This window comes from Coturnix japonica, chromosome 1 (assembly GCF_001577835.2).
Source record: "Coturnix japonica isolate 7356 chromosome 1, Coturnix japonica 2.1, whole genome shotgun sequence".
NCBI lineage: Eukaryota > Metazoa > Chordata > Aves > Galliformes > Phasianidae > Coturnix > Coturnix japonica.
The window spans coordinates 14,575,188-14,589,156 of NC_029516.1; the positions used below are offsets into that span (position 1 = coordinate 14,575,188).

At 35.0% G+C, this 13,969-nt stretch overlaps 1 protein-coding gene across 1 annotated transcript in view; it reads left to right on the forward strand.

The window, feature by feature from the left end:
- TBC1D22A (TBC1 domain family member 22A) overlaps positions 1–13,969 on the forward strand; it is a 141,837-nt gene that overhangs the window by 105,629 nt on the left and 22,239 nt on the right. The window contains exon 12 of the mRNA XM_015851943.2: positions 2,317–2,412. Coding sequence (XP_015707429.1) covers positions 2,317–2,412 — 96 coding nt within the window. The remainder of the gene's footprint in view (positions 1–2,316; positions 2,413–13,969) is intronic.

Below are 13,969 nucleotides of genomic sequence, written 5' to 3' on the forward strand. Positions count from 1 at the left end.
TAGCATTTTTATATGAGTGTAACAGCAAACTTAACCATTTTCACAACAGCTCCTGTAAAGTAACTTTGAAAATTGCATTTTAATTCACATATAGGTTTCTTTAATCCTTCTTCTTTCTTTCTTACATGTTTCAAGAACTCATATATTCTTAGGAGAGCAAGGAGAAAAATGCTTAATTAATGTATATGTTAACACCAGAGCAAATTCCTTTCTGTTCTCTCTTTCTTGCTTATATCATGTCGTTAAAGAAATACAGATCTTTATTTCCTTCTGCAACTATAGCAAGTAGCCTATAACATAAACTATACTTATTAATAATTATTACTTTAAATGACATTTGCCTGTCTATCGGCTGCTCAGTCTCCTGCTTCATCTTCAAGAATAGTCTTCATCTTTTCTGTATTTCCAGTATTTCTGTACTTCCCTGTATCTGTTCAAGAGTTACAGTCTACCTTTATTGGCCTCCATTCTATAGCTGTCATTTTCCTCCTTCCCCTTTAGCTGCAAATGATAAGACTGGTGCCTTTCTCTTGGGTCACCCATTCTTTGAAGGAGATCTGAATGCAGGACATATTTCACCAAGCAGTGGCACCTTTTTCTCTCTTCTTTGTTACTGCTCTTGTCCCTAATGTGCCTGAAAGTCTTTACCAATGATAGAATACCCTTCAGAAAGTGCTGTTCATGTGTGATGATGTTTTCTTGCACGGGCTGTAGACTTGGTCTTAAGAGCACTCTCTTTTCATTGGACTTCACTACCCTGCTTGCTTTTCAAATTAGAGAAAGATTGTCACTTCTGAGACTATTCTGTGTATTCCAGAGAAACCCGAGAGCTTCTCATGTATGGATAAATGCTGTTTTTAAAGGACGTTTTTAAAATTCATGTTACAAGTGAAAAATTGCTTGTAATACAGCGCTGAGAAAATGTAGAACACAGTTATTGTTTCTAGACTTGATTTTAAACATTTTAAAATACTTCTTCATCCTTTTAAAGAAAGTTTTATTAAAGATTGTTGTTTATGCCTTGTTTATCAAAGATTGTTGTCAAAGACTGAATTTAAAAATATACAGCATGTTCTCTGAATTTACAGAGTAAAGTAGCAAGAGGGTTGTTTTCTTTCAATTGGCTTTCTGCATTTTTAGAGTTATCTTTAATAATTTAAATGTTGCCACAAAAATATCTGATACAATAAGTGGTAGCACCACTTTTCTTGCAAGTCTGTTTTTTGAGATATGGTTACACTTTTACAACTGGTAGATCTCCATCCCTTCAGCAATGTTGTCGCTAAAATAGAGGATGTGGATTTTTCAGGAGGATCGTAATAAGTACATGATTCTGTAAAATTATAGCTTTAATGTTATAAATTGGCATCTCTTTGATAAAGATGAGCTGTGGAGAGTTCTAGTCAAAATTACCAGGTACTTTGTTCTGGGATTTTACATTGTGCTAACTGACTGTGTTATTCAAGAATAATTTTCTTACAATAGGAGAAGATATCAGAGAATATTATAATAAAAATCTTCCTTTTCTGGTTCCAACAATAACTAACTGCAGCTTAAAGTTTAAAACGGCCCTGAAAATAATTGGCATTATCTCTTTTCTTGACTCTTAACAATTCGGTCAGCATGGTCTGTAGGTTCAGTAGCTGCCCACAGTGTCTGCCGTGCACTGGAGCTACTGAACTTCTGTCAGCAAAGGGTGGGCAAGGAGGAGAAGGGGGATGTTCTTCCTTCTCCTCTGGTGACTGCAATAAGGTTACTTTATCACACTGTTACAATTGCTGTGTAGAATATTTTACATAATCTGAGTTTCTCAGTTTAATAGAAATAAAATCTATATATTATTATATCAGTTTTAAATAATAGGTTGTATCTTCTAATTCATGTTCTCAACTTCTAGTTCAGTCAATTATAGACCAAGATTTAGTTTTAATGACTATAAACCATTGTTTTAAAGTGGTGTTGTAGCTTACTATTGTAGCATTTATTATAGAAAGCTATTAATAATGGAGATGAGGGTTATGTTCATGACACAGCATAGATAATACAGTACTGGATAATATCAGAAATGGGAAAAATACATCTGTAAAGAATGAGTTTAAGTATGGTGAGTAAATTAGTACCTCACCTTAGCTCTGGTTACAGTTATGAATAAGTTTGTCTTGGGTAAAATGCAAACATGTATGTGATAGCAATAGAAAGCAATTTAGGTGACATGTAGCTAGTAGTGAATGTCATAAAAAAGCACTTGGAGGGTATCTTAATTAGAAGTATGTATTGTAATGATGTTTTTTCTTTATTACTTTTATTTTTTTCTAGTCTGAACCAGAGGGTTTTTCTCACTTCCACTTGTATGTCTGTGCTGCATTCCTTGTCAGATGGCGGAAGGAGATTCTGGAGGAGAAAGACTTTCAGGTAAGTAAAGAATTGAGTAATACAAAAATCTGTGGATATTTTTCAATCACAGAAAGGAATTTATTTAAATTTATGTTCCAAACATTACATGGGAATGAATTTATGACAAAACAGTAACACAACAAGACTAAAGATGTGTAACTATTTGTTAGGGTTTCTCCAAAACTTTTAGACATGAAGTAACAAACTACAGACAGTGATAAATGTGTGCTCAGAAAAAAATAAAAATAAAAATTAAAAGTGTTGTTTATACTGAAACAGATGTTAAGAAAATGATTTCTGGAGATCCTCTGATAAGTAAATCCTACGTATCTCATAAAGAAATTTTCTGAAAGGTAACAGGATTTTTTTTTTTAAAGCTTAAATACATCACTGGAGTTACTTATTTATGAATTCCCATCTCTATAATGTAGCAGCAAACTCTAACAACTCTAACAAGATTATGTTTCTTCTTTCAAAAAAGCAAGGCAAGCAACCTTCAAAAATAATAGGCCTATATTTCAGGGGCAAATAAAAGGGTTGTAAAAGTGCTTACTTCGGGTCTTACATTTGAAAATCTACTATTTGTCCAGCAAAGAGCATATCTGGTAGTTGTTTGGAATGGGATTTGAATACTGTAAATAGGCAAATAATTTCCATACCCACGTAGAAGTTCAGTTATATTTGTGAAATGGTGACAGTTCCATTTCAAAGCAATACTTTATATTTAATTTTTCTCTCAGATGCACACACAGTTCTTAAATGGCATTAAAGGCCTGTTTCCAGGCTGGCTGTAAACAAACCGCACTGCAAAGCCGACACCATTTCCTGCCTTAGTTAAATGGCCTGTTACCAGCTTATTTTCCCTTCAGCTGACTGAACTCTGTTGCCCTGTACAAATGAGCCATTGTATGAGTCCGTGTATCATTGCAATCTATTCTATCTAAAACAGTTTTAACTGCTGTTGTCTATGTTTGCTTTAAATAAACCTATGTGGGCATGATGTAACTGCTTTTATACTACCTGATAATACTGGTAATTTGTCAAAAATAATTTCAGTATTGGTAGTCATACCTCTCAAATATAATTGTTCTCTGCTAATCCTATTAATTTAATTTCCACTGATATCCAGTATCAAAGTTCCTAACATTTTTGCCTCTCTATCAAATATGTTGCAACCATGCTGTTAGCACTAATGATCTCAAGGTGAAGTTCTGTGACTATTTCTTTTCTCCTTACATGTGTTCAAATGAGTTCATTAACGTAATAAATAAGATATGCCTTTATGGTTTAATTTCTTATAGGCTATGTAAGGTACATAAATCAGTAAGACAATGGAGCACATTTATCATATTGCTTTATGTCACTTACCACATAGATAAGCAATTAGTAACCTTGAGGTCCTGTGAGCTATTGCTAATGTTATCACTGTAAGGCTTTACCACTATTGTACAACACCAGCTTTTAAAATGACCAATCTAAATTATTATAAATTCTCCAAAAGATGCTTCTCTCCCATAGGAGAAAAAAGCCCCAGTATTCTTCCACTTTGTTATCAGTAGCTGTATTGTAGACTGTTACTTATTCTATGACAGCTGTTCCAAAAGTAATGTTTCCTATTTTATTATGTTGGCCCATGACCTCAAAGGCAGTAGCTGTTGAACTTTCCTCCTAGTATCCTGTTACATTTTGTTGCCAGGGGAGAGATAGCAGCAGAGGGGGCCGTCTGACAAAATGGCTTCTGACATGGAAGCGTGTATGAGGCAAAGGGGTGTCATTGAATTCCTCCATGTAGAAACAGTGGCATCCACTGACATTCATTGATGCTTACTGAGACTTTTTAGAGACCAAACAGTGGATGTGAGCACAGTGAGATGGTGGATAGTGCGTCCCAAGAGTAGTGACAGCGACAGTGTGTCATAGAATCACCAAATTTGGAAAAGACCTCCAAGATTGTCCAGTCCAACCTTCCACCTACTGCCAATATTTCCCAACAAAACCACAACATCTGAATGTTTCCTGAACACCTCCAGGGATGATAATTCAACCACCTCCCTGGGCAGCCTATGCCAGCACCTGAACACTTATTTAGAGAAGAAATTTTTCCTAACATGCAACATGAATTTCCCCTGATGAAGCGTGAGGCCATTCCTCTAGTTGTATTGCTAGTTATGTGGGAAAAGAGGCCAACCCACTGGAGTGTCACCAGTGACACTTCATGAGCACAGCACAAAGGCTGTTGTTCATTGCTGGTGAAAGTGCATAGGTAATGGTGTTGACTATGTTGAAAAACAGTGTTTTGGAGCTGAGAATTCGCTTCAGCAAAAAGTGTTATTGTGCTCTTTGTATCTATTGCAGTTTCCATGGAAAGAAATCAGAACTCTTGAGTTTTAAACCATGTTGAAAAGTTAGAGGTTCAGTATACATTGTTAGATGAATATGATTGTGTTGAATTCACATTATTGAGAAGTCCTAGGTATGGTACATTTTGCAGTGAGATTTTGAGATTTATAAAATACTTTGTGAATCATCAGTACATATGTCCAATCCTTTCTCTTGCACACAGTGTGTGTTGTATGCATTTTTTCTGCATATAAAATAACTTAGACAGGTCTGCTGATCAGCTGGGACACCTGGTTCCTTTATGCTTTCTGTGAAAATTTGCACTTCTGTTTTACATTTCTATTTGCCTGCTTTCAGTAGAATGAAAAAACCCACGAGGTTTTTAAGGCCGATTTTTTTCCCCAGAGCACTGGGTGTGGTCATGAACCAGATGAGACACTGAGCACATTTTGGATCAAAAGAGAATTTTAAAGGTTTCGGTTGTGCTAGGTTAGGCAACATTTTTTCTATCATTTGTTGAAGTATGTTAATAGTAGCGTTACAGACAGAATGAAGATAGAATATAACCTTTGTCTGCCTTTCTGCAACCTAATCAATTAATAAAAGTGTGTGATGTGTATTCTTCCTCATATGAAGCAATTAATTTTTTCATACCAAATGTTCACCTGTGCGTGATAACAGGCCCTTATCACAGAAAGCATTTGTATGTGTGTGGTCTTCATTTTTATTTTTATTTATTTATTTTTGTTGTTGCTTTCATGTAGTTCTGTCGTGGTTGTCGTGGTTGGGGTTATGTTATAAATTATTAAAACGTGAAAACTACTACTTGGTGCTTGATTTACATCTGTAGAAAGAATCACTGTAGCTTTTTCTTCGAATTTGACTTACTGGTACTCATTTTCCAAAGTACAGATGTAATTCCAAAACGTTCCCGAATTTGTGGGAGAAATATGAGTAGCTGATAATGTTTAGTGATAAAACATTCAAGCATGATTTTGAGCATATTTAGAATTAAAATATTAATGGAAAATATAGCTGTTGAATTTAATAGTGTCAGGGACAGGATATTTGAAAGATTTGTAAGGAAACAGGACACTAGGGATCAGATTTATCTGTCATACTGAAGGTAAGTTAATAGTGATGTTGTACTGACACTGATTTAAATGTTGGATATTAGAGATTTAGTTCAAATTTTTGGTATAAGTAAGTTATAATTTTGTTGACATAGCTGAGCTATAAAAATATATTAAATGTGATACAGTAAGAATCTGTCTTGCAGATTTTTTTCATCATTCTAAGATACAGGCTTTTCTATCCAGCAGACATTTACGCCCATGCTGTCATTAACCCACATCTTTATTACTACAGTGTCCTTTTCTTTGGCTTTGACGAATGCATTTTTGCTTCATTTATATTCATGCAGTCTGCAAAGAAGCTGTAAAGATCATTTTTCAGTCCATCATTTTTTCTCACTGTTCACCTTCTGTAACTTCCTTTCCTATGTGGCACCGAGGAAAAATAGGTGGTTTCTATTTCAAGGCCGTTAATGGACTAACACCAACATCTTACCTGTCATCTCATATTCTGTACTGAGATTTTGACTGCCAGTTTATCAGCCAGAGATGACAGCCTCATCACGTGTTACCTGAGTTACTGAGAAAGTATCTGTGCTGTGTTCTGTGTTGACCATCTTATTTAAATGGAGCACGTAATGCAGATCTTGCTACTTCTCTCTCATTCCTTGTAAGTGTTATTTTTCTGTGGTGCATGGAATAGATTTGACAGATAGGCTATGATGCTGTTAGTCACATTCACATCGATGGTTTTGTGTTGGTTCTTTTTACCTTTCTGTGAACTTGCTGTCAATTGAAACTTACTTGAGCAATGAAATCTTTGAATTAGAGACTGTCCTTTCCTCTGATTTATGTAATATTTAGAATAATGATTATTTAATCTAAGTAAATGCTATGGAGTAGCTTCATTGACTTCATGAACAGACTGAATGTGTACACAGTATTCTTTTCCATAAAATGCTGAAAAATGCTCTTGACTTTTAAAAATGTTTCATTAAAGTGAAATATTGCAAGCTAATGTTAGTTCAAATGATGAAAGATGAACCACCATCATTCTACCTCAAATGATGAATGACGTTTTAAGGAAATGTATGCTATTATTATTACTTAGGCAAAAGCACATGCCTTCCGAAGTTGTGATCAGATTTATTCTTAATCCGAATCTTCATTTTTTGCATATGTTTGTTTTAAGGTGGTTGCCTGTTTCAGAAACTGCTGAAGGATTTCACAGTGCCTGTGTTTGCACAAACGTCATTTACGGTGTATTTAGGTTACTGATGCAGTGAGCACCCTCAGCCCCTTCAGTTTGTTTTGCCTTTCCTTCTCTGTTTAACAAGCATTGAAATGGAATTGGCTCAGCTCTCTGCTACTTACCACTCTTCTTAAATCTCACCTGGTCATGGAAAAGATATCCCTCTTTATGACAGTGAGTTGGATTAGGTGATCATTTAGGTCCCTTCTGTTCCTGTTTCTACTTAAGTAGTTGCTTGCATGTAAGCTAAAATTGCTTGAAAAAGTTAAAAAAAGCAACACACCTCAATTCTACTTCTATACACTTGCCAGTGGTGTGTATTTGAGTCACGTACATGAGTTAAATAGTGTAACTCTGCACCTTAAAATGGGATTATAAGCTAGTTACAGAGGTGACAGAATAAAAAGATGCCTGGAAGACAAATTGCAGCCTTTGAACAATATCTACCTAGTTTTAAGATGCTTTTCTTCATGTATTCTCTTATGTTAAATGATCGGGTAGTATTACTTCATGATCCTTTATGAAAGATAATTTGTGCAATTTTACACTGCTGCCTGCACAAGTTACTGATTTTAGTTTAAAAAGTTTAATATGAAAATCCTGGTGATTATGTCGTATAGAATGTAAGATATCAGAAATATGATTTTATACCATCTATTTGTTCTCAACTACTGTGATGTGGTTTTCACAGTTTTTTTTATAATAATATAGTTCCTATTTTTGGTAAGGATTGTTAAACAGTTACTTTCTCTGCATTATCCTTTATAGAAGCTCAGGACTTCCCATAACATATGACATGATCTACAACTAATAAATGCATCTAATGTAGCTTTTTGTGTGTATAGTGCTAGAAATTCAGTTCCCATTTCTACTGCAGTAAAATGCATCTCAATTAAAATAATAATATAAAAAAAAAGATAGTATTTCTTCTGAGCATCATAAAAAATGACCAATATATAATGAATATTGAATAAAAGACAGAAGGGAAGTGGGGAAGTGAAATTTGGTTGGTAACAAAGGTAGTTAATTGCAAATAACTAGTGCTGCTGAAAACTTAATGTCTCCACAGAGACTATTCTGATTTTTATTTTTCAGTTAATCATGAGTTTATCAGCAGCTGGAGTACGCTTTGGACAATAACAAATAAAAAGCAGTATAACACACATTCTGGTAATGAGGCCCACAAATCCAGTCTTTTGTTTGTGAGGAATAATAACTCTTTCAGGTTGATTCATTCGTCTTTATCTTGAGGAACCCTTCATCAGCAGCTTTTCCTGTCTACTCTAAGTTCTTACACAGTTTAGAGCTTTTTCCTGTTTCTCATTCCCTGTATCCAAAAGCTCCTTCCTGTCTACCCGTCTCCTGCTCTGAACAGAAATTTTCTGTTAGAGGCTTTACGGTTTGGTCTCTAAATCCTGGTTACAACTTTTACTTTATAGCCACTTGTCAGAGGAAATCGTTTTTATCATTTTTCAGCATGATTAATTTGTGTATTTTTGTATTTTTTCCATAAAAGTCCTTTTTAGCATTTCTTCAGAGCTTTATTCAGCTGAGTCCTGAAAACCTCCAAGGACAGAGTCTGTATGACTTAAATAGATTATAGGTGTTTCATTAGGTGTTGTTCCTGAGAATTGCAAATATCTTAATGTGTCAGTGCTGAATTGGAGTCAAACTGCGATAGACTGAAATACTATGCTGAAGTTCCCATGGCAAACTAAGATCTGATAGGATTTGGCATCATCCTGTTGCCTTCAGAGTAGTTTTTGGAACATAGGAATGTATACCCTTCTTCTCTATAAGCTGTGTAATTAGTGTAATTAGATGGTTCTGTAGTCCTGGATCCTGTGCCCTTGTTTAGCCCCCCCCTCCATGTATGGGAGATAACAGGGCCTTTTCTATGGATATATCAAAAGCTGATCAGAAGTGTGTGAGCATGGAAATATTTCTGACCTACAGAGCCTGACTTCTAACACTGCTGTGATTTTATTCCCTGCTGTGAGCACTTGGAAGACATTCACATGTTGTAAGAAAAGGGAAACTCTGTTTTAGACATTGAACGTTATAGCTAGCAACCTGAAGTTGAGTACTGGAAGTAGGCAGCTGGGTGTTGGTACTGTTACATCATTTATATTTACAACAGCCAGCTTGCAGTAAGAAATTACTGACATTATTTATTGGTTTTGCATACTAAGAGCTTTAACTACAGGGAATGAAGAGCATGGTAAAAATTGTATCACGATCTCATCTTGTATATAGACAAAACATCAGTTGGCTTTTGGTCCCACTCCAGCTATTACAGCTTCATTTCAAGTGCTCTGTTCACAAGCCTGCTCAACTTAATTAAAAGCATCTACATCTTTTGGTTATCGTGATTATCTTGACTTAATCTCCACCCTTGAGTATACTAAAAATCAAGTGCAGCAGACATTTTATCATACAGTTTTAGGAATACAAGTTCAGTCCCATAGAAATTATTACTGTGAAATTCCAGTGTTGATCTCAAATGGAAGTGATGGGCTAGGCCACGCTTCTCTTACCTTCCAGAAACTAGAGGTACTTGTCTGATACCAGGAGGAGGACTTGTCCTCCTTGTAGAAAGTAGCTGGGAGTCTCTGATCAGTTTATATGGTACTCTAAAAATGGTTTAAGGACCATGAAAAACAAAACTCTTAGAGCTTCCCTTTCTTATCTCTGAAGGCTCAGTGTATTTCCATGACTCTTTCTTCTGATGAGGCTGTAGGCTTATTTTTCCTATTTTACATACTCTTTTTTTTTTTGTTCTTGAAATGCTGACTTTAAATGTGAAAAACTGGCAATAAAAATACACCAAAAAGAAAAACATAACACTTCTGATAGATATTTTATTCAACTGGCAATATGGGTATCTTTATACTTTAATGCATATTTTTTAACCCACATTCTTTCTTTTACTTGAGCTTTTAAGCCAAGAGTTCCTGGTCATCTGACTTTTTAGAAATAATCAGTAATTTATTTCCAGTGATAAAGTTACGTTTTATGTTCTGTACCTGAATTTGATATCTACACATTTATTTCTGTTGTCTCCATTCCATGCATTTCCCTTCCCAGAAGTCATAGTTACTGCTTAAATTTTTTGCAATAGTTGCAAATAGTAGAATTGAAAGTTATAGTGCAATTATATTGAATTGCATGTAGCTTAAGTACATATATATATATCGATATATATATATATGTTACCAAAACTGAGAAGTTACTCTGTGCTATGAACCAGTCTATATTATCTGATAAATCATGAGAGTCAGTGGAAACACAGCCCTACTTTTTCTGAAGCAACTAAGTGAAAATGGAGGAAGTCCTAGGGAATTAGGTTTAGCTGCCCACTGCAGCCATGACTTAATCTTAGGAGATCTGTCTAATTTTTAACAGGCCCGTCTCTCATTCCAGAGTGTTTTAAAATAATTCATTGGTTGTAATGAGATTGGATTACCAAAACAGAAAGTTTTGAATATTGCTACTGAAGGAGGTGAGTTCTACAGATCTGCATATTGCATCAGTGCTCACTGATCATTTTTATCATCTTTTATAAATACTTTTTGACTGCTGTAATTTAGTAACTTTTTTCTCATTTTTACTCTAATCTGTTTTAAGGCGTATAGCTTTTACCAAGACATTTATTTCACACGAGTTTGACGTATCTTAAAGTCAAGGTACAGGGCTGTAATAACAGTTGCCTTCTTGCCTGGTTCATTAGTTGGGAATATCTAAGAGGGAGAATGATGCATCGCTGTTAAAGTTGTTCTGGCTGTTTCTGCATGTAAATGTATAAGAGTTAAGAATACAGACAATTGCTTTCCACTGTTAGCCAGCTTGCAAGTATTTTGGAAGTACACATAAAATCAAGGGTCTTAGTAACTTATGTCACTTGTCAGCACTTTAGATACTGATTTTGGCCCACTATTTGTCCATATTAGGCCATTAATTTTGTATTATTAGTAGGTGAAGTTTAAAACCGTGCATAACATGCTAATGTCTCTTTGAGATTATAACAGTTTTCCCAGAATGATTAACATTGATTGCAATAATGTGAGAAAATTTGCTAAAGAAAAATAAATCAAGTGTGAGTCTGTAATGCTTCTACCTTTTTTTATTACAAAGAGTGATCTGAAGAAGGGAGAGTAATTGATAATCGTCGGTATTTGGTCTGTTTTTCCATCTTGTAAGTGTGTGCACCACTTGAAAAATTACATTTGAGCAGTATTTTTCTTCAGTTCAAAGTAAGTTACTTTTTGAATAGTTTGCTTTTGTGGTGGTCAGGGAACATGTTGGATGATGGATCAAATTAAAAAGCTTCAGCACTGAAGTACACTTTCATGCTTGGATTTTGTGTGCAACATACAGCAATTCATTAAATTCTGCCCTTTCACGCAGAAAAAAATATTTGACAACAGATTTAGTGTAGTTCACAGCTGAGATTGTAATGCTGTTTGTATTGGTATTGGTAGATCTGAGCTGTGCTTCATCTTTTCTGGTGTTCTTCAAAAAAGATCAAAGTACCTACGTGACAAAGTTAGCATTCTGTTGTATCTGCTAATTCAGGTGTGCTCCATTTCCCAATGCTTGTCTTCCATGTTTTCAAATATTAATCTTCTAAGTAAGAAAAGAAAAATGTTAACCACATTCATGATTTAGTACATGTGTTACACGTAGATAGGGTTCTGTTACGGAAACCTGATGAAGATTGGTTAATGATGTAGTTAGGCTTAAGGTTTAATGAAATAAAGCCAGTCCTATGAGCCAGGTATAAATCAGAGCTAAAGCAAGTTTAAATTACACTTTCTAGTCAGTGAAAGAGCGCAGGTAAATCAGCTACTTGTGATGGCACCCTACACTCTGTAAATACTTATCTTGCTCTGTTAATTTTAAAAGGTTATGGCACTAACTGACAGTGGATTTTTAATTCCTACTATAATAGACATGGTCAGCTAAGGAGGGAGGGAAGCAAATCCAGTGGAGACCTCTGAATAAAGGGGAGAATATAATTCCACCTGTCAAACTTGCCATTGTGTTGAGAAAAACTGTGGAGCACAGTGTTTATGCAATTTATACTGCTTGAAGGATGATGTCTTTAATTCTCAAAGTTTGAAAGGGAAAGAATGCTTTAGCATGCACTCAGTCTTCAGGGGCAGAAGTTACTTGGCTGTGACAGTCCCAAGCCCTTTGTGTGCAACAGAGTGAAAACTCTGATATATCATATTGGGAACATTGTTTGGGTGAACCTGAATGTTCCTCCAAACAACAGAGAAAGGAGCTTGCGGAAAAATTTTATTGTCTTAAGGCTTTTAGGAAATCTTTAGTGTGTAATAGCCCGTTCTACTCAAGCCCAGTGGAACGTTGACTTCCTTCCCCAGTGCTCATTTATTTAATTATTTTGGGATTAAGGATTTTAGTATCATAGATTTGAATATAAAATATTTTTGTTGGAAAACAAACCCATATGGTAGAAATAAAAAGATTTTCAAATTTACAAAGGGTAAGATGCTTAATTTCTATTTCTGGACATGTTAATTTCAATTCCTGTTTACTGTTACATAAATAAGCCCTACAGGTTTTAGACTGAGTGCATTTTTGTTTTATTTGTATTTCTTTCGTTAAATTGTATTATGGACTCCTTATATTATACACACAGTCTTGCCAATAAGCAACCTAATATATTTTATTCAGTCTTAACTTTTCTATTACAGTTTATTTTCTGTAGTGACTAAAAAGGAGAGCAACCTAAAAGAAAAAAAATAAAATGTTGCCAGCATATTTTTCAATTCCTGACTATTCTTTTCAGAATCAAAAGAAACTTCAGTGTTGAGAGTTATCTGAATGTGGAATTTTAGAGTTCGTTCTGGTAACAATGGCTTACCAATAAAATTCTTTCTCAAATTGTATGCCATAAAACTTGTAGAACACTCCAATCTTGTAAAGTTGACTACCTAGAGTTACATATCTGCAAAGTTCAGCAGCTTACCAAAATCTTTATTTCATTATACTCCCTGAAACTTGCATATTTTGAATGTGATTAAACTGATCCCATTAACCTTGTAGTGTTACTGGTCAGGTTTTCCTATTTGCCCCAGGAATTCATTCTCAAGTTTTAATGGAAATTGCTTAATGAATCTCTGCTAGATTAAATGCTTTTTTTTTTTTTTTTTTCTTCGTTAATGTTGTTACTTTAATTGCAGAAAAAAAAAAACAACTGTTTGATGTGGCTTGTGTCCCTCACTTGATTGTTTTTGTCTAAAGCTGTCCTTGCAGAATGAAATGACACAATAGTCCCAGCAACAAATAGGAAAACAAATGCAACTTTTGGAATGAGTGAGACTGGCCTGGACAGAGTGTAGTCTAATCAGTGTTGCTTCAGAGGAGGCTTATTTAGGACAGAGACTGTAGTTTTGTGGTCCTTGTATTCTCATGTGTTGTTGAAGTATCCAGACATAGGCTATTTAATGATCCATAACAACAGTTGCCTGAAGTGAAGAGCTGTACTTAAACTGTTCAGTTATGGCTGGAGTAAACTACAAAGCAGAAATTATGCAAGTATCACTCACCAGACCTATGGCAAGCAAATAAAGTTACTTGATCGATATTTAATTGTGAGAAACTTTCAATGTATATATTATTATATTACAAGGGCAATAAGCATTGCAAGTAATTTACTGTCCTGTAACTGTTTCAGAAGAGAAAATAATTTTTGAATACTGTTTCTAAAGTGAGTTGTGTTATTACTGGTGGCTTTTTGTTTAAAGAAAACAAGAAAACAAAGCAGAACTGTAAACATGCTGCTACAACTGATGGCTCCCACATATATTCATTTTTCTCCACGCTATCAGGATATCGCATAGGGTGGTGCCAGCCAGAGAGGCCTACACTGGTTCATTTTTTT